At 47.9% G+C, this 23297-nt stretch overlaps 2 protein-coding genes across 2 annotated transcripts in view; one reads left to right on the top strand and one right to left on the bottom strand.

Moving 5' to 3' along the window:
• LOC149336464 (uncharacterized) overlaps positions 1–15504 on the bottom strand; it is a 21378-nt gene extending 5874 nt beyond the window's left edge. Inside the window, exons 1-2 of the mRNA XM_089554148.1 lie at positions 15274–15504; positions 1868–2160 (exon numbers count right to left, since the gene is read on the bottom strand). Coding sequence (XP_089410274.1) covers positions 1868–2152 — 285 coding nt within the window. The 5' untranslated portion in view covers positions 2153–2160; positions 15274–15504. The remainder of the gene's footprint in view (positions 1–1867; positions 2161–15273) is intronic.
• LOC149336463 (uncharacterized) lies at positions 13498–23297 on the top strand. Its single transcript, XM_089552918.1, has 3 exons — positions 13498–13669; positions 15026–15523; positions 21715–23297. The coding sequence occupies exons 2-3, from the start codon at positions 15027–15029 to the stop codon at positions 23135–23137; spliced, it is 1920 nt and encodes a 639-aa protein (XP_089409044.1). The 5' UTR covers positions 13498–13669; position 15026; the 3' UTR covers positions 23138–23297.

Below are 23297 nucleotides of genomic sequence, written 5' to 3'. Positions count from 1 at the left end.
GCTAGTCAGGCTGATAACTAAGATGATTATTGCCTGTTTTCGTTGACATCATCAGCAAGACGTTAAAAGCTAGGAGGACATGCCTCGTAGCCTAGCTGGGGCTCGGCATCGGCATACGTCGCCGATAACAGCGCCGCCTCTCCTCAGTGCTGCCGTTCCGGCCACAGTTGCAGTTGGCTCTAAAATTTTGGGAACCACTGTACACCGTTTTACGCGCTTTGTAGTGTCCCTGTCTACGAGATATCGCGCAGGTGAGGCGTCTGAACTTTCAAGTCAACAACCTGCTGAAACTTTCCCAGCCGTCTATCTCTCATTGCTCATCCGCAGGCAATACAAAATTTGCGAGCGGCAGATTGGAAGATGTGCCTGCGACGCTACGGCTTTCATAGGAGTGTGGTGGGCTTGCTAGCGGGATAGAACAGGACATCTCTTGGAGCTTCCACTGCACTGCGAACATGTTTTCAAATTGAAATTGTTCGGAATTTCATTGGAATTGAAATGTTTTAAACTCCAATTCTCAGCAAATTCAGGGAAACATCGTCAGAAAGCTGTGGCAAATCTGAGGCTGAACTGCTCGAACTGCTCTAAACAATTCAGAAATGTTCCGTCCAAATGGTATCCAGCAGATAAAAAAACCACCGCCGGCGCAAACAAGCTTCGTTCTCCGATGACTAAGACAATTAGCATATCGCCCCAAGCTTTCGCACTGGATGTTCTACTGTGCAGCCTCTCACGCTTCGTGTTTTGAACTTTCGCCTGTGTTACCTTTCATTCGACAGTTCTGCGCACCCAAGTTCTCGACGGCGACAGTGCTGCCGCCGAGGCCGTGCAGTGGAGCCTTGTTTGTCAAGAGATGGAACACTCGCCTATGTCGTCAAGAGATACTCTCTGTAGCAGCAAACAAAAACTAAGTATCTTCTGAAAGCTTTTTTTTTTCGTGGCGGAGGCGTCCATACACTCAGAGCCCACTCTGCTTTGGCGTCTTGCTATTTTTCACCAGAAACTCTTCCTTCTGCTGGTCTTAAACAAGTACACACAATCTGAAACGCTCATTTCATAAGCAGTGTGATCACTCAACAAAATAAAGCGATCCAAGTTAAGCCATGTTGCAGGGCAGAAGAAGAGAAGGAGAACTGCGTCACTTCATTCGCGGATCACATAGAGTTTCTTACTATTACCTAGAGGGAAAGCTGGCGGCGCTGCACTTCAGCCACCATGGACGCTCAAAGCATCATGGGGCGGTGAGCTACTTGTTGCGGCGCAGTCGTAATTTTTCAGGAACACGGAGTGTCATTACTAAGATGTTTCATTCCGAAAACGCTGCCCGTGTGTGCGCAGACGACTTTCGCGCGAACGCAGTGTGCAAAAGCCATAGTAGTGAAAACGCGACGAGACACGACGCCAATAAAAAGGTTTTTACTCTTCCGAAATGCCATTAAATAACCTCTTAAAATATGTAAGCAAAAACATTTTTATATTAAAACATATTTACTTTTAAAAGTGCGCCTGTTAATTGCGCAATATTAGTTTTTTTAGTGTTCATCACTTGGCCAATAGGAAAGCTAGTCATCTCTTATTTTGGGCAAACTTTGCACTTAAATGCTTTTCTGCTCGTTTGTTGCAATCATTAGACAAGATATTGAATCTTAGGACATTCGTAGTTATCTAACAGCTTTATTTTTCTATTATTTTTTTGTCCAAAAGTTTCAGTTCCGCAACAAGTAGCTCACCGCCCCATGATGCTTTGAGCGCCCATGGTGGCTGAAGTGGCCTCGAGGGGTCTCCATGCAAACTCCCATGAGGGGTCGCCAGCTTTCCCTCTAGGTAATAGTAAGAAACTCTATGGCGGATCATGACTCGTACCTACCTCCATATCCAACAGGAGCTCATCAGAAAACGACACCCAATAGACGTCCTTCGCCGCCTCGAACGACTCCCCATCGAAGGGGCAGGCAATGCGGTTGCCATCTACGCAGCCCTGTAGACAGCACTTGCAGAGGACGTGCCCGCAAGGCAAGGCACATGTTTCCCCAGGAATCACAGAGCACAGGCCGCATACTAGGATGGAAGGGAGACGCTTGCTGAAGCGGACCGGTCTGCCGTTCAAGCCAGCGGTTAAGTCACAGAGCTGGTACGAAGCGATGTCCGCCATTTCCTGCACTGAAAACAGACAGCTGTTACCGTTCACTGCATGCCACTCTGTTGTAGATGCCTCTCCAGCTGAACGTATTTAAGTAGACAAAGATAAGTGTTATCTCATATTACGTGTACTGTAAACCATTGTTCTCGCCATATCGTACGCCCTCTAGGATCTCGCCCCTGATTAGGCTGACATATGCACCTTGAACAGTCGCGGTTAAAGCTTATCGGTAAAATCCCCCCCGCGGGAGGCGTGCAGGCGGCGCTCCCGTCCACGTGAGAACGGGAAATCTCACGGGAATATCGACCAGGCAGTCGTTCAAAGTCCCATGCTAGACCTGACGAGAGGACACTCTAGACAGAAAGGAGTCGGAGTAAAAAGAGAGCAAGCTGCCCTTTAGCGGACCTTAATTTATAAAATGGAGTGAGCTAGAGGACAGCTTACTCCTTTCGTGTTAAGAGTAGACGCGCGTGCGCACGGAGCGCTCTCCAGTTGCCACGTCGTCTGCTCGGCTGTTCAGCTGACGAGACACAACCCCCTTGTTCGCGACCAAGCGAGCAGCGCTGGTTGTGTTACGCAAACGTCTGCACAGCGTCATCGACACCTTTAGCATACCGTGTTGTCGCTACGGTTACCGGAATGCCCATAGAGTTTCTTACTATTACCTAGAGGGAAAGTTGGCGGCGCTGCACTTCAGCCACCATGGACGCTCAAAGCATCATGGGGCGGTGAGCTACTTAATGCGGGACAGTCGTATTTTTTCGCCAACACGGAGTGGCACTACTAAGATGTTTCATTCCAAAAACGCTGTTCGTGTGTGCGCAGACGACTTTTACGCGAACGCAGTGTGCAAAAGCCATAGTAATGAAAACGCAACAGCACACGACGCCAATAAAAGGTGTCACTTTTTTGAAATGCCATTAAAAACCTCTTAAAGTGTTTAAGCAACATTTTTTAACATATTTTCTTTTAAAAGTGCGCCTGTTAATTACGAAAAAATTCAGGGGGCGCTTTGTTGACCTAAAGCGCGTAGAAGTGAAAGCCTTAAGCGCGGTGTTGCTGCTAGTGTCACTGATATGTGGTTACCATGTTTAGCTTCGGCTGTGTGTGTGGAACGCGATAGTGTCTTGCAACGCTGCCAGGGTGTCCACAGAACGCCATCGCCCGTTCGGCTCTACGTCTTGCTCGTCGGTAAATTAGTTTTTGAGGAAAGGAAATGTACCTGTCTCGCATATCTCGGTGGACACCTGAACCTCGCTTTAAGGAAAGGGAGGAAGATGGGAGTGAACGAAGACACCGTATTCACTAGACGCGCCTTTGTTCATTCGAAAGCATAGCGCTGACATAGCGGAGTGTCCCACTGGACGGTTATCGCGATAGCGATTCGTACTGGAAAGCACAGACGCAAGCCACGCGTGAAAAGGTGGAAAGGTGGAAAGGGCGACACCTTTCAATTTTCGCAAGGGCCACAGTGTGCAATCTGTTTTTTATGTCTAGGCTGTGGTATGTGATGCAAGTGTTGCATTGTGCAAGGATGAACGTACAGAGACTGCACCGGATCTTTGCCGTTTTTGTGTGGGCTGCGGACTGGGAACGCTGCAGCCGGACCAATTTGTTTAGGCTGGTGAAGGATGGCGGCCTGAGTCTGGGACACTTATTTCTGCGGCAGATTGTAAGCAGATTTTGTTTTGTGCGCGATGTAAGCGATCCGTTTTTGCGCACTGTGTGCCAATTAAGGCTCGGAAATGCACTGCCGGACTTTGTTGTCACAACCGAAAGTTTCTCGGGACGTATTTTTGGTTACTTTAGAGAGGTTGTCGCGAGTGTTCGATTCCTGTCGGTTCGATTTTCGTATGAATATTTATCTTCTGTTAGCAGGAAAAAGTTGTATAAAGATTTGTGCGATGTAGTTCTTCCACAACCTATGTACAGGGCCTTATACAATGGAGGCCAGGGACGCGACGTACTTAAGCGTGTGAAGGCGATGCAGGTGCCGCCAAGTGCAAAAACTTTTTTCTTTAAATTACATACCGGAACACTACCAGTAAAGGAATTCTTGGAAAGGAAGCAGTTATTTCTACCTTGGGGATCACATTGTTTAATTTGTAAACAACCAGAAACAATAGACCACGTTTTTTTGCACTGTTGGGAGGGGGTATACTTTTGGGACATCTTGCAACGGACTTTAAAAAAGGAATTTCCGCTCGACGCTCATGGTATCCGGTACTTGCCTGTAGAGAGTGAGGATGGGACACCATTCGACCTCATTATGCTAATGGGCCTCCATTGTATTTGGCGCTCCAGAATGGCAGGATATCATTGCGATCCTGATGCACGGCCAGCACGGATCTATTTTCGGGAGTGCATGCATAAGTATATTGAAGTTCAGAAACTTGCTCCTGAAGCTCCCGAGTGGCTCGAAAGAGTCGAGCCTTTGGTGACGCTTAAGGAGTTTTAATATGACGAAGCCACGCACCCCCGGGCGGATAGTGTTGTTAATTATTGCTCATTGCGCTCTGTAAGTGTATTTATTTATTTTATTTATTTATTTCAATACCCTAAAGGCCCAATGCGGGCATTACATAGGGGGGGATTCATGAAAGAAAACAACAGATATAAAACACAGAATACAAACGGCTGGAAACAGAAGTAAACAAGTTAAGTGTATTTGTGTACTGTATTTGTATTTGTGTGTTTGTATGTGTGTATTTGTGTATTTGTGTGTGTGAAGTCAGGCAATAAAAAAAAAAAAACTGACATAGCGGAGTGGTTACCGTGCTCGTCTCGCACTCCGGAGACCGGGGTTCGATTCCTGAACTCGACCAAATTCTTTCTCGGTTTTATTTGTGTATGTGGTCTTACTAGAAAGCTTAATTAGGCTCGCTGCACCATCACTATACGATCCCTTTAATTAGTTGCGTGGTTACTAGCCAAAGTACAATTGGCCCCGTTTGAAATTCGCGCACTCTGACGTCACGACCATTTCGACCAATTGAAAAGCGTTACATTTCTGTCGACAACTCCAGCTTACAACTATGAGGCATTAAAGGCTTCCGCCTTAATATTAGTTTTTGTAGTGTTCATTACTTCGCCAATAGGAGAGCTAGCCATCTGTTATTTTGGGGAAACTTTACACTTAAATGCTTTTCTACTAATTTATTGCAATTTAAAGACAAGATATTGAATGTTAGCACATTCTTGATTATCGAATAGCGTTTATTTTTGCATTATTTTTTTGGCCAAAAGTGGAAGTTCTGTAGTCGGTAGCTCACCGCCCCATGATGCTTTGAGCGCCCATTGTGGCTTAAGTGGTCTCGAGGGATCTCCATGCAGACTCCCATAAACGGGCCGCCAGCTTTCCCGCTAGGTAATAGTAAGAAACTCTATGGGAATACCGGTAGCCCGCCCATCGCTAGTACGTCCGCGCTGATTGGTCCCGATGAGGGTGACGCTCGCGCAGCTTCCGGGTACCTGGCGTCACCTGGCGCCCTCAAGGCGAACTGAGCATGCGCATAAAAGGGGCCCAGAAACACAATCTTAGTTAACTGGTTTGCCTGTTGATTGCATACAGTGAGTTATAATGGTGCTATTAGCGTCGGTAATACCGCGTACATTCCGTTTTTTAATATTTTAATGTCCTCCCAAAAACAACTTCATGGCACTGATGGTGTCGCCACACAGTGGCGGGTTTTTAGCAGCGGATATGACATCACCTGGCGCGAGCTTGATGACCGGACAAACAGTAAATATACTGCAAATTGTGTGAATAAATAGGGACGCATTTTGTCACCTGTCTGCGTTTTATATTAGATCAACAAAAACAATTTGTTTGTCTTAGATAAAAGCCCTGCAAAGCAAGTAAAATAAAAATACACCACCAGGGGCGCTCTGGCATGGAAACAACGCTGCCAGTCTCACAGAGAGCAGGCAACCATGGAGTACAAACTTCCGCGACGTGCTCTGGCTGGCTGTTTTGATTGGTTGCGCCAGGTGCCGTCATTGGGAGAGCGAAATAGGAGTGGGAAGCGCCGCCAAAATCGAGTTGAGGGCAGCGTTTTGTTTGCTTGTATTTTGAAATTTCTTCACTGAATAACTCCCGTTCCTGTGCATCGATTCCTGTAATTCTTTTTAAGTCAGCATCTGTGTGACATAAAGAATCCACCTGAAGTATAGCCGGCATTCCCCCAGGCAGTGTTTCGCAGCCCCTTTAACGACCCGCGGGCTCCTGGTACTCCGGTAACGGCAGCGGTAGCATGGTACACGGTGTGCTAAATGTGTCTACTAACATACCGGCTTACTTTCTTTATCAGGTCCGTGCATAATTTTTAACCGCTATCGCCAACTTCGTCACCTGTTCTTCACATACAGCAAGGCGGATGGACCTTCTCTCAGGCTGACATCCCTATCATGACCACAGACCTTCAAGTCTCTGGCATCCCACATGTCTGCAACCTCCGTGTCGCACCGGTTCCCCGTAACATGTCCGCGATACTTGACTCACGACGCAGGCAGGCCCAAGGATGGTATGACGAGTGCGAGGAATGAGCAACTGGAGTGTCGCTGCAATGGGAACCATCCTAAGGGTTGTTGCCGTTTATAAAAGGGAGTGCACTAGAGGACAGATTACTCCCTTTTTATTCCCACGTAGGCGTATTGACGTTCAGAGTGCAGGGAATGGGTTTGAGTTCGAGGATCACAAACAAAACAAACAAGCAAAAAGGCGACACAGAAGAAATTCTAACCGCTCGCAAGAACGCACTCAGAGTATTCTGGAAATACAAAAGTACTTTATGACTTTAAACTTGACATCAACTTGACTCTCAATCTCCTCAATAGATCCTGTTAATGACACGCTATTTCGTTATTGAAGTTTCCTGTTGATTGACCATAAAAAATTGGTCTCCCAATTCAAATTTGAACGCAATACAGATCAGCAATTTGGGCTCAATTGAGCTCTCTCGATAAGTTCTGTCGAGTGCAAATTGAATGCGTATTGAATCCTTTCCCTAACGATGCCCCGCCGCGGTGGCTCAGTGGTTACGGCGCTCGGCTGCTGACCCGAAAGACGCGGGTTCGATCCCAGCCGCGGCGGGTGAATTTCGATGAAGGCGAAATTCTAGAAGCCCGTGTGCAGTGCGATATCAGTGCACGTTAAAGAACCCCAGGTGGTCGAAATTTCTGGAGCCCTTCACTACGGCGTCCCTCATAGCCTGAGTTGCTTCGGGACGTTAAACCCCAATAAACCAAACCTAACTATGCAGATTAGTAACAGCCTACATCCTGATACGATGCTTCTACGGCGCGGGACGAGATTAATTTCGTGCAGAGCCCATTTTTGTGACAACATCGAAGATACTACGTATTCGCGCCGAGTGCTCCACAGACGCTCCTCATAGGTCACCTTGCTGTTCCCTCACGTAAGATTCAAATGAATATTAAATGCACTCATACGCCCACGTGAAAACCATATGTATGCATGCTTACCGCCATGCTGCAACGACAGTCGGGACGCACAGGACAAACCGCTGTGTGCCTTGCACAGAGGTCCTGTCTTTACCGCGGTTCTTGATAGCCGCAGGTGATTATTGCATTCCATCTGGTTCTCTTTTGTTTTGTTTTACTGCGTTTGGTATCCTTGCTACTGAATTTTGACAAAAACTTATGTTGCAGATATGTTACAATAAGTACAAGGACTTAAGTTTTTGTAACTTTTTCCCCTTTACTGTGCGTTACTTCTTACAGTGTTTCTTCCGCGGCTTAAATTTGCCTAACGCCTGCACTGCACCTTGCACATGCAAGCTATTATGAATAAATAAATGAGCAAAAGCCCCATGTTTTCGCGTTTTATTTTTTGCTGCAATAGGGAGGTAAAATTTGGACGAGATTTTTCTTTTTAAATGGCAGGTGTTAGAGATTCTTTTAGGGCCCTTTCGGCATTTCGAATTTTTTTGGTGTACTTTTCGTAAAAAAAAAATAATCCGACCTCTTTGACTTGTATATAATTTTTGTTTCTTTGAGCCAGAGATATTTTTGGTTGTTTGTTTCTGCAGAAAAATCTCTATATGTCCGCCTTCGCCAAGGATCTGCCAGCTGAAGGAGGCAGTCATTTTCCGAATCAATTGCAACTATATGTTCTCGTTAATTACCATTCGGATGCGCAGCACATCCTAATCTATGCCTTACCATCCTATCATTGCTTGTTCATTAGGAAAACTTACGTGAGCGCTACCAGACCAAACCAGCAGCGTTAGAGCAGGAAGTCATTAACATGGTTGCCGCTGCTTGATATATTACGGCAATGAGATGTCAGGTCAGTGCCTGTTTTTCAGTTACGCGCTTCTGACAGGCACCTCTCGTATCCATTCTGAAGGGAAACATTGATTTCGTTAACTAGATTTTATGGTTTATGTTTTGGGGTTTAACGTCCCAAGGCGACTCAGGCTATGAGGGACGCCGTAGTGACGGGCTCCGGAAATGTATTCGACCACCTGGGGTTCTTTAACGTGCACTGACATCGCACAGTACACGGGCCTCTAGAATTTCGCTTCCATAGAAACCCGACCGCCGCGGCCGGGATCGAACCCGCGTCTTTTTGGGTCAGCAGCCGAGCGCCACAACCACTGAGCCACAGCGGCGGCTCGATAACTATAATTGAAAAAAAGTTAAGTCAAAAGTTGAATTTCAAAAGGTTTGAAGGAATCAGCACTTTAGTGAAACACCGTTCCAGAATAATTTCAAGATGCGCGCTGCTTTTACTGCGTTGCTTTCAGTTCTTTGCACTGAAAAACAGTGTTCTTAAAGGCACTCCTAGAATTGTGAACTTTGCCATGTGTGTTGACTGCTGGTCTAATAAAAAAGGAAGCATAGGTCACTGGGAAAATATTCAAGAACAGCCAGCACTTATACAAGCAGAACGAGTGCACAGCGTCCCAGCCCATACTATTCCTTTCTCAGGAGGCTGTGCTGGGTTAAACTTGGTGCACCAGCTTTTATTGCCAAAACAATACTAGTTGCACTTTCAGCCCGTCGCGTAGCGAGGCCGGTAGCTACCATATTAGCATATTGGATTGGATTGGATTGGATTGGATTGGATTTGATTATTGCGAAAGCAATATAGTTGCACTTTCAACCCGTCGCGTAGCGAGGCCGGTAGCTACCATATTAGGATATTGGATAGGATTGGATTGGATTTGATTTGATTGAATTGGATTGGATTGGATTGGATTAGATTGAATTGAATTGTATTGGATTGGATTGAATTGGATTGGAATGGATTGGATTGTATGACTGATTCATCACCACAAGTCTAACCACAAGCACCACCACCAGCTACACTACCAGCTGAACCATGGCGTAGCTACGGATATTGCTTTCGAAATTACCGGGCTTAACCAAGCTAAACCATAGCCAATTTTTTTTGCCACGAGCTGCAATGCCCCACTGTTTTGGTAATGGTCCGTTTTGTGTAAGCGTATGTCTTCTCCTAATCTGAGCTTTTTTTTTTTTGGCAGCTCGACCAGCGCGTGCAAGAACCTTGAAATAGCGATCCGATCTCAGCCGCCTGGATATCGGCCACCTGAGGCGAACTTGACATGGAGATTCTGGCGGCATCGGCAACGTCCTCTTTGTTGTCTCGCTTTGCACTTCCTTCTTTTTGACTGCCCCGTGAACGGCTGAGAAAGACGCTGGGTGACTTTTCACAGTGCATTTCCAAGCAGAAATCGAGTTAAGCCGACGTCCACTAAATACTGCACTTACTAGTGCAAATACTGATTAATCTCGTAGGCTGTAGTAGTATCAGTGAGTAAAATCACTTATTTTCAGTAAGATAAGAGTGTCACGGCAAAATGATGCATAGGTACTGAGAGGGCAAGGGGCTCCAAATCGGTCGTTCTTGTAGATCGCAATCACCGCCGCGAACGTCATATTAAGGTGACAACTTCTTAACTACACTACGCCGCCATTTTGGGGGCACATTAGTGCCACCCTAACTACACATTAAAGTGCTGTTTCACGTTGCGCTCAGTTTAGAAAATTTCAAAAAGCTTACCTGCCCAGTCCTGGAAGTACAAGAGGAAGAAAAAGCTTCTGAATTACGTCTGGTCCACCCCACAATGCATTCCTTCGCCTCCTCAAATGCACGTCGTGCACCCTTTCTCTTCGCCCGGTCGTACCTCTTTCTTCATTAGCCCTTTTCTCCTGCTGTAGAACCAAACTTCTTGCGCGCCTTCCAAGAGAGTATACGGTTTCGGTTTGCTACGAACACCCTGTCCCACATAAAGCGGCATGCATACAGCACTCCAAACCGGGTGTGTGCATGAGTCACTCTCACTAGTCAGTTTCATTACCCATGGCCATAGCGATGGACCGCAGGTGCCTGTCTTTGGCCAGCGTATGGTGTACTAGATGCGGTTGTCAGAGCATTTAGTAATCGTAGCACCCCTGTTTGGACAAGTCCATTGCGACGCTAGGGACATTGTGGACGGGGATGATGGCTGTGCAGAACTGGCACCTTCTTTCTTGAGGATATGAAACGCCTTGTTCGCACTGTCCCCAACGAAGAGCCTGTTGTGCCACTGGCAGGGCAAGCCGGGTAGTTTTCTTTTTAGTTGTTTTTTAACTACCCTTTCTAGTCTTTGTTCCCAACGAAGAACAAACAAGGGATTCCTCCCCTTTAACCACGACCTCAACAAGCAGCTACGCTCCGACCACCAGTTGGACCAACGCCCTCACCAGGACAAGGAAACCATAAATTACGGCTACCTGAACGAGCCCACCTGGAAAAACCTCGTAGCCCGGCCTTTATCTCTACCGTCATCCTACCACTTCCATTAACTCATCATCATCACCATCAGCCTGACTACGCCCACTGCAGGGCAAAGGCCTTTCCCATGTCTCTCCAATTGACCTCGTCCTTCGCCAGTGGCGGCCACCGTATGCCCGCAAATTTCTTAATCTCATCCGTCCACCTAACTTTCTGCCGCCCCCTGCTACGCTTGCCTTCTCTTGGTATAAACTCCGCTACCCTAAAGGACCAGCGGTTATCTTGCCTTCGCATTACATGCCCGGCCCAAGCCCATTTCTTCGTCTTGATTTCAGCTAGGTTGTCAATGACCCGAGTTTGTTCCCTCACCCACTCATCCCGCTTCCGATCTCTTAACGTTACACCTACCATTTTTCTTTTCATGGCTCCTGCTTACAGGAGGTATTCCAGGGCCTGAAATGGGAACAGTTGGGGATAAGTTAATGGAGAATACCTAAGTAATCTGCGATTCGCTGATGACATTGCACTGCTAAGTCACTCAGGACATGAACTGCAAAGCATGATCAATGAGTTAGACAGGCAGAGCAGAACGGTGGGGCTAAAAATTAACATGCAGAAAACCAAAGTAATGTTCTACAGTCTAGTAAGGGAATAGCAGTTCACAGATGGTAGCGAGGTGCCCCCATACACAAATACGTAGCCACTTCAACAGACAGTGTTGCGCTGAGCAACCAACCCGTTCTTATGTCGGCGGTCGGGGAGGGTAGAAGTTACGCCCTTGTTTTTTTTTTTGTTTTTTTTTTTCATTCTTTTATATATACCATCATTTTTCCGCCAATTGCTTTAAGCTCCTTATACTGAGTGGTACGAGCTGGGGCACTTCATCTTTCATTCCTTCTCTTGTTCCCCAACATAGCATTTGTTTGTCTTCACCGCCGGCAGCCTGAAAAGAAAGCAGCAATAGGCCAACATTATGGCTGCATAGCTTCGTGCGTAGTGAACTTCTCGCGCGGTTATCTAACCCATCTGACAAATGTTGCCCGGCCACCTGTCATCCCCGCCTGTTTTGGCTGTCCTGCCAACACGGGCCCCACCATGGGCTCTGTGTTTTCCCACTTGTATACTCTGGCACGCGAACATTATCGACCTCCTGCTCTCAATAAAGCTCTTCGCATCTGTGATTTCGACTGCGTCAAATGTCGCACGGTTATCGCCACGACATTCGGAGAGCGGCTCCTATGCCCCCCCCCCCCCCCCCCCTTTCATCATCTATCGGCTTGTTTGAGCGCCGTCGATAAGATCCCGTCCACTTTGACTTAGAGTGTGCGTGCCGAAGAGACAGCCTTGCTGCCGCGACGACTGCTCTCCTCGCTTTCATTCACAGGCACGTGGACTTCTTTGTTTATCCTGATGACAAACAATGGCGGCGTATAACCGCATTGCATGGCTCGCTTCAATGAAAGAATTTATTCCGAGAATGCACGTCATGAAATGCTGCCGATGCCGTTCTTACGGTGTGCTTTCGAGGCCACATGAACGTTACTTGTAAAATGGGCCCTGCTAAACAAAGGCCTAGGCGGGTTCTAAATCCGAGGTCAACACCTCATTCTTAACAGTAAGCCAGCCGACGTTTGGCCACACATCTACATGTAGTAGTAACCAGAGCTCCCCTGTCAACAAAAGAAATTATTGTAAACAGGGGCCCGTCATTCACCTAACGGGGACAGCTAATGCTGCTAGAAACACAGTTTACAGGGGCGCTCACAGAATGGTCGTAATCTTCGTCCGTCCTAACTTGTGCAATGGGGTGGAATGGCTTATTCGCTTGACACGCCACCCGCTCAACGCTTTGGTGTTGGAAAATATCCAGCTGTAGTTTTACAGTTATTGTCCCTGGTTGTTTCGAACGAACATCCAATCTTTAAAAACAACCTTGGCGATTGTCACACATTTCGGCAGTGATGGGAATGCCTGCAAAAATCGTCATACGGCTCCTGAACGCACCTGTGACATTTCTTGGGTGCTCAGTAGAAAGCAATGCCTGGAACTTAAGTGATTTGACCTGGACGTTATAGCGTATTGATCTGAAAATCTTTTAATAACGACTTTAATCATCCCTCAAGAACTTTCGTGGAACAATTGTTCTTCGCGAATCTTGATCTCTTTGTTCCTATAAGAACAAGTAAAGCTAATCTCGAAGGTTCGCGAAAATTAAGCTGTATTAAATAAAAAAAATTGTCGAGAGCGCTTCTGTACTGAAATTTTAAGACATGTTCCGTTACGAACTCCGCGGAGAGAAAAATGCGGCCCCCAGTCTCCTACTGCGTTACGTGTTTCAAAAAAAGATTATCAAACGGAAGTGACGCTTTAAAGACGGATGTGAAAATTTCAACGCTGCTGTCCGACGAATGTATCTTCACTCTACAGGAAACGGTGGCGGAAAACAAGGTCACGTAGGCCATGAAATCCAATGCCGCAACGTGTGACAACACCTTATCTTCTTTTGCCCCTTGCGGAGCTGGGAGAAATCTGCGGCCAATCGCCTTCATATCCGCTTCCGTCGGTTTGTCCCCATAAGGACTAACACCTCGAAACAGTTTGCAATCAACCGACACCGCTATAGCAGCTTGCGCCGAGATGTGTCGCACGAAGTCCTGTGAATGCCTGGAGCGCCGCTCAGTCCTCTTCCTCGTCCACGCCGTGGAATATATGAGGCATATGGATTCTGATACTCAGGAGAAAGGCAAGTGACCGCTCGCCGTTAGGTCAGTGAACTTCAACCTCATTTATACAGCAACAAAAGAGTGTTTGTCAAGAAACAGTTAAACACAGGCAGATTTCGAAAACGCTAATATTGTTTCAAAAGAAATCGTAGAAGATAGCAAACATCGTGCAGAAAAAGTGACGGATTTCTTGGAGATTATGGTTCTGGGCCGAATAATACGCCACTTCTCTAGAGGCTTTCCGGACTACAGGTGATCATGTACTCTTGAGGAGCCCGAAATGTTTCAGGAGCCCTGCTCTTCAAGGCTTCAAGCGTCAAGGTTTGAGAGGTAGTCAACAACAGCTGCCTTTCGCATGTTTTCTCTTTAATCCTAACCAACGTCTTGCACGGCGCCGCAGTCAATAGGCAGTCAAGTAAGTAAACACAGTTTTGATACTAGTTTGGTCTCTCATTTTCGGCTCTAAACTTCACTGCACGCGATCTGGTTTTTAATGTTGTAGAAAGTGGCCCAATTTTTATTGTTTCCCGGAAGTAACTTCTTAAGCGTCTACTTTAACTAGCTAGTATTTACTTCTCGCATACACGCCTTCAAACGTACTGCTCGCGTCATTCTGTCGCCTAAGCTGCTTCGTACAATTTACTGTAGTTGTGATTGTAAAGTTAGAAAATCATAGCAGCGCAATCAGTTATTATTGGTTAGTAACTGTCTTCACCGCCTGCGCTGTTTTTCGACTCTGCATTTTCTCTTAAACATTCAGGCAGCGCATTACGGCATACAAGTACGAAGTTCATATCTCTTAGTCGAGGGAAGGTTATTGTCGTTCTCTCACAAAAAGAACTGTTCTCTTTCCACATAGTGCCGGTAAAGCTCCATGAAATCATGACGATATATCTTAAAAACTGGAAAATACTGGAAGCAAACCGTGGCTTATATATTTCAGACTACTATACATATAATCTGGCATATTAGATAAAATTTGGAAACTTCTGTCTATGTCACTTATGTATTCTCGTGATAGCTGTCTTGCCCCGCCGCGGTGGCTCAGTGGTTACGGCGCTCGGCTGCTGACTCGAAAGACGCGGGTTCGATCCCGGCCGCGGCGGCTGAGTTTTGATGAAGGCGAAATTCTAGAGGCCCGTGTACTGTGCGATGTCAGTGCACGTTAAAGAGCCCCAGGTGGTCGAAATTTCCGGAGCCCTTCACTACGGCGTCCCTCATAGCCTGAGTTGCTCCGGGACGTTAAACCCCAATAAACCAATAAACCAATCTTTTCCAAAATTTGTCACCTCACTTGTGCCGGGAAAGATCAAGGGAGTATGTGCATGTTAAGCTGCATTCTGTTCACATTTTTCTGACATTTATTCACTATAGGCATCATTTATTCTTACAACCCAGAATGAAGACCATCTCTTTGTGGATGCCATGGTTCTTCTTGGCTTATGCGGCGGCGTTGCTCAGGCCCGACCTGATGACTAAGCACGATGTGAACAAGGACCCCTTGCCATCGGCATTGCGTCAACTAGTGCACAATGACCTTCAAACGTCGGTGGTCGCCCAGCTCCTGCAATGCCCAGAGGGCCCTCACGATGGCCTAGAAAAGCCCATAAGTCCAAGCACAGAGTCGGTTGCTTGTTCACGCTCACCTAACTGCCAAGTCTACGGAGACTGCTGCTGGGACGTCGAGCTTCCCGATGCTCCGGAGACAGAAGTGCCCAAGAGTTCCTGCATAGACGTGCAGGCGACTCCTGAAGTGAAGACGTTCGTTTACATGGTAACCGGCTGCCTAGCCGCGTGGCCCGAAGATGAAGTCCGAGAGGCGTGCGAGGCGGTGCACTTATTCAACGATACTTTCCATTTCATCCCCGCTACGAGCGCCAGAGACCTCACTTACCGGTAAGCCATACGTTTTCTTGGCGAGGAACCTTCGGTGAAAGTTCTTCGTTCATGCTAGCACGTTTCTGTATCCGAGGCGACCTTACAACACCACACCACAAACACATCAGTGACACAAGTAGCAACACTGGGCTTAAAGCTTTCGCCTCACCGCACTTTAGGTCAACAAAGTGCCCCCTTGAGTTTCTTTCGTAGCTTAGGCGCCAAAAAATTGGCAGTGGCTTAGCTCTGCTATGCCAGTATATACGTAGCGTGAGGTGAGGGCGAAGTGTCCACATCTCGGTCGACACCTGAACCAGAGGGAAGGCGCATAACTGCCGTCTTGGAACAGTGGATACCTCAACCGTGCTTTAAGCTAAGTGGCGGTAGTGACAGGTGTGCGCTGCATGCGTCGACATTGCCAACGTTGTGCCAGAAACGCGGCGCTGAAGTAGTAGTGAAAACATTTATTTTTTTTTTTCAAAAGGAAGAGTTAGGGAGTAGGGGGATGGGGGATGGGGATAGATAGATGTGGAGCTTCAGTGGTCGGTCTTCCCTAGTCCAGGATCCCGTTGGCCTCCGCCACTGCCTTGGCCCTCATCACCAGCATCGGCTGTGTGCTCGGGTCGGAGTCAGCCAGGAGGGCCTCCCACTGCTCTAGACTAGGGCTATTTACCTTTGGTAGTAAAGGGCTTTTTTCGCAGCCCCAGGTGGCGTGGTACGTTGTGGCGTAGCCCCCACACCACACGCACTCTTTCGCGTATCTGTTCGGCCACATTTTGTGATACATGGCTCTGCTTGGGTAGGTGTCTGTTCGTAGTCGTCTGAGCGTGGTGGCCTGCTCTCTGTCGAGGATATCCGCCGGAGCCGAGTACTTCTTGCGCGCTCCCAACAACGCCTTCATTGCCTCCCCGTAAGATTCTGGCGTGCTGAAGGGTTTGACCGGCAAACTCGCCCTCCGGTTCGTGAACCCTCGGACAACGGTGTCTGCATGAGATTTCCCTCAACCCCAGTGTCAGGGACCCAAATGATGGTGTGTTGAATGTTTGTGTTGTTTGATCCATGTCTGTGTTGTTTTTGTTCGAAGAGGATACTCGCGGCTTTTCGGCCGATCCTTCCATCTCTGTATGCCCTTGCTGCAGCCTGAGAATCCGTCGCTATCCAGTAACTCAGTCCCTGCCGATTGGCTTCAGTCAGGGCTAGAGCTATGGCGATCTCTTCCGCTGCTTGTGTTGTCCTTGTGCGCACTGACGCACCAGTAACTATATTCCCATTGGCGTTCACTACTGCTACCGCCCTGGCGTTTTCCTTCGTTCTGTACTTGGACGCGTCAACATACAGAACCATCTGTTTCTTCTTTAGGAACCTGTCCAACTCCAATGATCTCGCCGCCCGTCTTCCTTCGTGGTTCTTCGGGTCCATGTTTCTGGGCACTGGTTTAACCAAGAAAGTGCTCCTAATTTGGCTGTCAATGTCTGTCTTGTCTTCGCCCTCGTCTTCTGCCGGGTATCCTAGCTTGACCAGTAGTGCGCGGCCAGCGGCTGTTCTTTTAAGTCTTTCCATTTGAAATCTGAGCATGGTTTCGCTGTGCTCCTCATAGGGGCCGTACACCCCCATGTTCATCAGCTTCTCTGTGGAGGCGCAGGTCATGACGCCTAAAGCTTGCTTATACGCCCTTCTGATGCATGTTTCCATTTTGTTCTTTTCCCCTTTGTTAGGTTGTAGGTACGGAAGCGCGTACGTCTTCCTCGGTATGATGAGCGCAGAAGTGATCCGTAACGCATCTCGCTCCTTCACCCCTTTTCTCTTGTTCGTAATCTGGCTTAACATCCTGCATATCTGTTTCGTGGAGTGTTCCAAGAGCTGGATGGTATGGTCCCGTTTGCCTTTCTCCTGCAGCCACATTCCCAAGATGCGAAGCTTATTTGTCCTCCTTACGGGTTGTCCATCTATCTCTAATTATATCGTTCCCCTGTCCTCTTTATTTTTGTGAAGTCTAATAAATTCTGATTTTTCTGGGGAGCACTGCATCCCGCTAAAGAAAGCAAATTGACCGATCTCATCCGCCGCTCTTTGCAGTATTAAGGCGGAAGCCTTTAATGCCTCATCGTTGTAAGCAGGAGTTGTCGACAGAAAATGTCACGCTTTTCAATTGGTCGAAATGCTCGTGACGTCACAGTGCGCGAATTTCAAATGGGGCCAATTGTACTTTGGCTAGTAACCGTGCAACCAATCAAAGGGATCGTATAGTGATGCTCCAACTAAGTGGGACTGAGTTTATTTAATTGCTTAATTAATCAATTAGCCTAATTAAGATAGAGGAGAATGAAGAGGTCAGAAGACAGAGGAAAAGAAAAGACGCGCGTCGCAGCGACAACAGCGTCCGCGGAAGGAAACGCTGCTGAAAAAACAGATAAGTACGAAGCCGCGTTCGCTCCACCACCACGCACTTCCCCACTCAGTTCGACGTTGCTCGTTTCATATACGTTGTGTCGAACATCCTAGACAGTTCCAACATTTGACAGGTGAATGACAGAACACGATGGATAGAAATACAATGATATAAATATCAAATAGCCTAATTAATCTTTCTAGTTAGACCGCATAAATCAATAAAACCGAGAACGAAATTGGTCGAGTTGGGGAATCGAACCAGGGTCTCCGGAGTGCGATACGAGCACGCTAGCCACTCCGTAATGCCAGCTGAATGCTTTGGAATGAACAAAGGCGCGTCTAGCTAATACGGCGTCTTCGTTCACTCCCATCTTCCCCCTTTCCCTTACGGCGAGGTGCAGGTGTCCACCCAGATATGCGAGAGAGATACATTTCCTTTCCTCAAAAAATAAATTTACCGTCCAGCAAGGCGTACAGCCGAATTGGCGATGGCGTTCTGTGGACTCCCTGGCAGCGTTGCAAGACGCTGTCGCGTTCCACTCTTACCGGCGAAGCTTAACATGTTAACCACACATCAGTAACACACGCAGACAGCCAATGGACGCGTCATTCGCTGGTAGCACTTCAATCATCATTCACAACCACATTCGTGGCAGAATGCTGTACTCAGGCTTTCGCCTTGCACCACTTTAGTCGCCAAAGTGACTCCTAATTTTTCTTGCTTGTTTCCCGTCGATCCTTTTGTCGTCCACACTGTGATGTCGTCCGCATAAATTGAATGTTCTACACCTTTGATGTTTTTCAGTCTCCTAGTTAATCCAATCATTGCTATGTTAAAGAGCAAAGGTGAGACGATGGATCCTTGTGGCGTCCCTCTGTTTGGCGTCGTCTTCTTTTCTGACCTAATGTTGTTGATGCCGATCGTTGCTGTTCTGTAAGACAGGAAGGCCTTTACGTATGCGAAGATCCTCTCCCCACAGTTTGTTGCCGAGAGTTCTGTGAGAATGGCATTGTGGCCGATGTTGTCGAAGGCCCCCTTGAGGTCTACGGCCAAGATTACGCCTTCTCGAGTGCCCGATATTTGTTTTAGTACCGTGACTCTTAACTGGAGCATCACGTCTTGCGTGGAGAGCCCCGTTCTGAACCCGAACATGGTATCCGGAAACAGACCGTTGTCCTCCATGTAAATGCTCAGTGTAGTCTTGACCACTTTCTCGTATAGTTTACCGAGGCATGAAGTTAGTGAAATGGGCCTAAGGTTCTCTAAACTGGGTGTTTTCCCTGGTTTAGGTATCACGATAATCTCAGCGTGTTTCCACTCCGCCGGGACCGTGCCCCTTTCCCAGTGCTCGTTGATTAGTCCAGTCAGGCTTTCGATTTGGTCATCACTGAGGTTTCTGATCATTGCATTTGTTACTTGATCTTTGCCCGGTGTTGTGTTCCTCGGGAATGACCTGGCAGCCGCGTATACCTCGTAGTCTTTTATCGGTTCATCCAGCTTCGAGTTCCTTGTCCCTGAATACACCATGGTGGAGGGTGGCACCTGCGTGCTTCCGACGTACCTGGACCAAAGAAAATCTGTAATCTGGGCGTCCGTTCCCTTATAATTGTGTGTGATACGTTCTATCGTTTTGCTGTTTTCTCTTTTCGATTTTGTCGGGTCTATGAGGTGCCTGAGCAGCGCCCATGTTTTAGCGCTACCCAAGTTGTCGTTTAGTTCATTGCAAATTTGGTGCCAATTATCTCTAAGTAAGTTTGCAGTGTGGTCTTCTATCTCCTTATTGATTTCAGCTATTCTGAGTCTCAATTTCCTGTTATGTTTTTGTTTCTTCCATCTTTTCGTCAGTCCCCTACGAGCCTCCCAAAGATGTAGCAATCGTTTATCCGCACGTGGAAAGTCATCGGTGACCTCTAGCTCCGTAGTATTGTCTCTGTGGACCTCCCTTAGTCGTTTGGTCCACTTTTCGATGTCCGTTATCGCAGTTCTTCCGGCTTCATTCTCCAACTGTTCACGGAATTTTTTCCAATCTGTGATTTTTGTCTTTCTCTGGATTGTGCTGAACCTTGTAAGTTTAATTTGCGTTTGAATTACGTAGTGGTCACTTCCGAACTGCCATAGGCCATCGGCGCTCGTTGTGTTCGTTGGCGTTGGCGCTGACAACGTTTTACACTCCGATCATTAAGGAAAGTAAGTGCGCATAATGGCTCCCTGGGTCAGTGGACGCCTGAATCGTGCTTATAGGTGCGTGGGGTGATGAGAGAGAGATGTGAGCTGCAGGCGTTGACAAGACTGTGCCAGAAACGCGGCGCTGAATCCATAGGCCGTCAGCGTTCATTGTGTTCATTGGCGTTGGCGTTTTCAATGTTTTACACTCCGATACCGCCCGAGAGCTAGCGTATCGGGCAAAGGGAGAACACGGGGGTGGCAGTAGCTCTCACAAGGATGTACTGACCGCATACCAGGAACTTACGCAAGCCTACCGTTTGGCCCGCAAACAATATCCTGCCGGCCACAGAACCCTAACTAAAGCCCAAGAAAACACCTGGCGCCGCTTACAGACAAATACGTACCCTCATCCCACCATTTACTCGCACATTTACCCAGACAAGTAGACGGGTACATGTAAATTCTGCCCTCAGCCAGCCAACCTCACGCATATGATGTTGGGTTGCTCAAATCTTCCAGAACGACGTAGCAACATTGAAAATATGGAGCAGCGGGAGGCACTGATGCGCAGCTCAGACCCAGCCGTCTAAGTGGCGGCATGCAAGTGGGCTGCGGAGGCCGCCGGGGCTCAAGGGCTCCCGTCTGCCTGATCCCATCACCCTTCCCTTTTAAATTTGTGCACAAATAAAGTATTAAACAACAACAACAACACCGATCAATCTACGGCGTCTCTCATAGCCTTAGTCGCTTTGGGACGTTAAACCCCATAAACCAAACCAAACCTAAGGAAAGGAAGGCGAGCGCGCGCGGCGAGGCACGCCAGCTGTGCGTAGTGACGTCACTACTCCTCGCGCATGCGCATCACGGCTCTCTAGAAGCCACGCAAAACTACTCAACCTCGGCGAATGTGCCTCACGCTACACAATAGGCCTCTGACTTTCTTGCCGCCTTACTCACCTCTCGTTGGCCATCTTGAGACCACTGATAGAGCGCAGGATAGCTACGGACAACGTTTGACTCTTAACTTTACTTGTGACTCGGGTTTCAGCACTGTGAAAGAACGAGGACGGTACGCGACTGGCCAGCACCTTGGTTGTATTCCTCTAGATGGCGACTGTGAACGTTTACTGCACGGTCCACAGTCCGTCACCCACTTCTCTTGAATAAGGGCTAAAACTTTTGCTTATGTTAGCTACGCAAATCCTTTGCGGGTATTGCTAGCATAGCTAGATATTGCTAGCCCTCAATGAAGTTGGAATAGACACAAAAAAAGTGCAGAATAGTTCACAATATAGCTTATGGTAGCCATCAATTCTTTTAGTTTCTTAAGTTATGGTGAAATTTGTGTCTATTTTTTCTTCATTCCGCCTCAGGAGGCCCCTTTCATTGCAGCCTCTAAGCGCCAAATCAAATACACCAACAAAACAATGAGCTCAATAGCAATGACTGCCTAGTCCTGTTGAATTCACTTGTTCGCAATATTTGTTCATCAGTTTTGTTCACGCCATGCTTGCAAGAGTGCTTTACGGAATACGCTCACCGACCGAAAAAAAAATGAGCTGGAAAAGGTTGCCCTAAAATTCTAAAACTAGAGACGACAGCACATGCGGTGCTCAAATCTTCAACTTTTTTTTTTCTCTTATTATTGCAGGAACGCTTTTTGTGCACTTTGCAACAATGACAGCGCCAACGCCACCTTCTGGACTGCGGTAACGTTTGGAAACGAAAGCGCGGTCTACTTTGTTCCACCCAGTGAGGCGAAGAGGAACCCAGCAACCTACCTAAGGCCTTGCAGTGAACACAGGCCGAAAGAAGCGTGTTTACAGGGTACGGCTGAAGCTTTGGTCCGTCGATGCGAAATGTACTACGCACCCGTCCATAATGTAAATGACCCACAAGGACCGGTCTACAAGAACGTCTACTGCGCCCTGTGCAATGGCGCTAATGCGGTAAACCTTTCTTGCGCACCGACAACCGTCCTACCACCAACGGTAGAAGCAGACAGGTTCCCGATGATGGGGCCGAACTTGGCTGCCTTGTTCAGGCCCGTAGTAAGCACGCCCACTTGCTACGCCATGCTCGACGGCCACTGCTATATTACACGGGAAGAACTAGTCCCCAGCGCACTACACCTTTATCACAACTACACTGACGAAGTCACTGAAACATCAGCGAAGCGGTGGTCGTTAGTAACGTACAAACCGAAAAAGCCCGACTATTACAGCCTTCAGAACTATGTCACGGTGGTGTTCACGTCCTTGTCGATATGCTTCTTGGCTCTCAAGATTGCAGTGTTCTGCACCTACAGCGACGCACGATCTGCATCGTCCACCTGCGCGATATGTCTCTCCGGGACCCTCCTGGTCACCCAGGCTCTTTTTCTTCTCACCAAGGGCATCGACCTCTCGGAGGACGTGTGCTACGCGGGTGCGGTGTTCGTTCACTACAGCTTCCTGTGCACATTCTTCTGGACGTGTGTGCTGTCGTTCGACATCTGGAGGTGCCTCACCACTGTCAGTGCGAACTCGACTCGCAGCAATTCCTTGGCCACCTACGGCCTCTTCTCCTGGGGTGCGCCTATGGCCGTCATCGCCGCCGCTTTGACTGTGGACCAGACGGCCCCTGAATCGGCTCTGTCACCGAGCTACGGAGAAACGGCGTGCTTTATCTGCACTTTCTGGGGACAGGTCCTCTACTTCCAGATCCCCATGGCATCGCTTGTGTTCTTCTGCCTGTTCATGTACCTCAGCACAGTGTGCTACATTCGGAACACCTCTTCCGCGGTACAGAGAACTCGTGGTGGGTCGGTGTCCGGCGAAGACGGCGATGCGAAAGACGGTGGTCAACAGCGTGGCTGCCTTGGACTTTACGTCAGCTTGGCTCTCGTCATGGGCCTTCCCTGGACTCTAGCACTTGTTGGCGCCTTTGTTGAGTCTGCGGTGCTCGATACCGTAGTTAACGTGCTGGTAGGTTCGCAAGGAGCCTATCTCTTTGTTATTTTCAAGGACTACCGCTACATTTGGTCTTCGGTACGGAAAGGTTGGAAAAGGGCAGTTCCAAAAGCAGGCGCTTGAACTCCGGCCTTTCGAAGACACCTGAGCAAAAGACGCGCCTCTTTATACTCAGCGCGTGTCTAAGCTTATGAAATGGTACTAGGAATATTGTTTATATCGGAGCCGATACTTCAAAGCATGGTAGCTTGCGCAATGCTAGCGCAGCGAACAAATGCGACCC

The sequence above is a fragment of the Amblyomma mixtum genome, chromosome 7 (assembly GCF_055824585.1).
Source record: "Amblyomma mixtum isolate Tamu chromosome 7, ASM5582458v1, whole genome shotgun sequence".
NCBI lineage: Eukaryota > Metazoa > Arthropoda > Arachnida > Ixodida > Ixodidae > Amblyomma > Amblyomma mixtum.
This window is presented reverse-complemented; position numbering and strand designations above follow the sequence as displayed.

What these genes read in the sequence shown, in the direction of transcription:
- LOC149336463 (XM_089552918.1), top strand. Translation starts at nt 15,027, where the DNA reads ATGAAGACCATCTCTTTGTGGATGCCATGGTTCTTCTTGGCTTATGCG. An exon ending in GCCAGAGACCTCACTTACCG is followed by an intron (nt 15,524 to 21,714) that starts GTAAGCCATACG and finishes TTATTATTGCAG; the next exon opens with GAACGCTTTTTGTGCACTTT.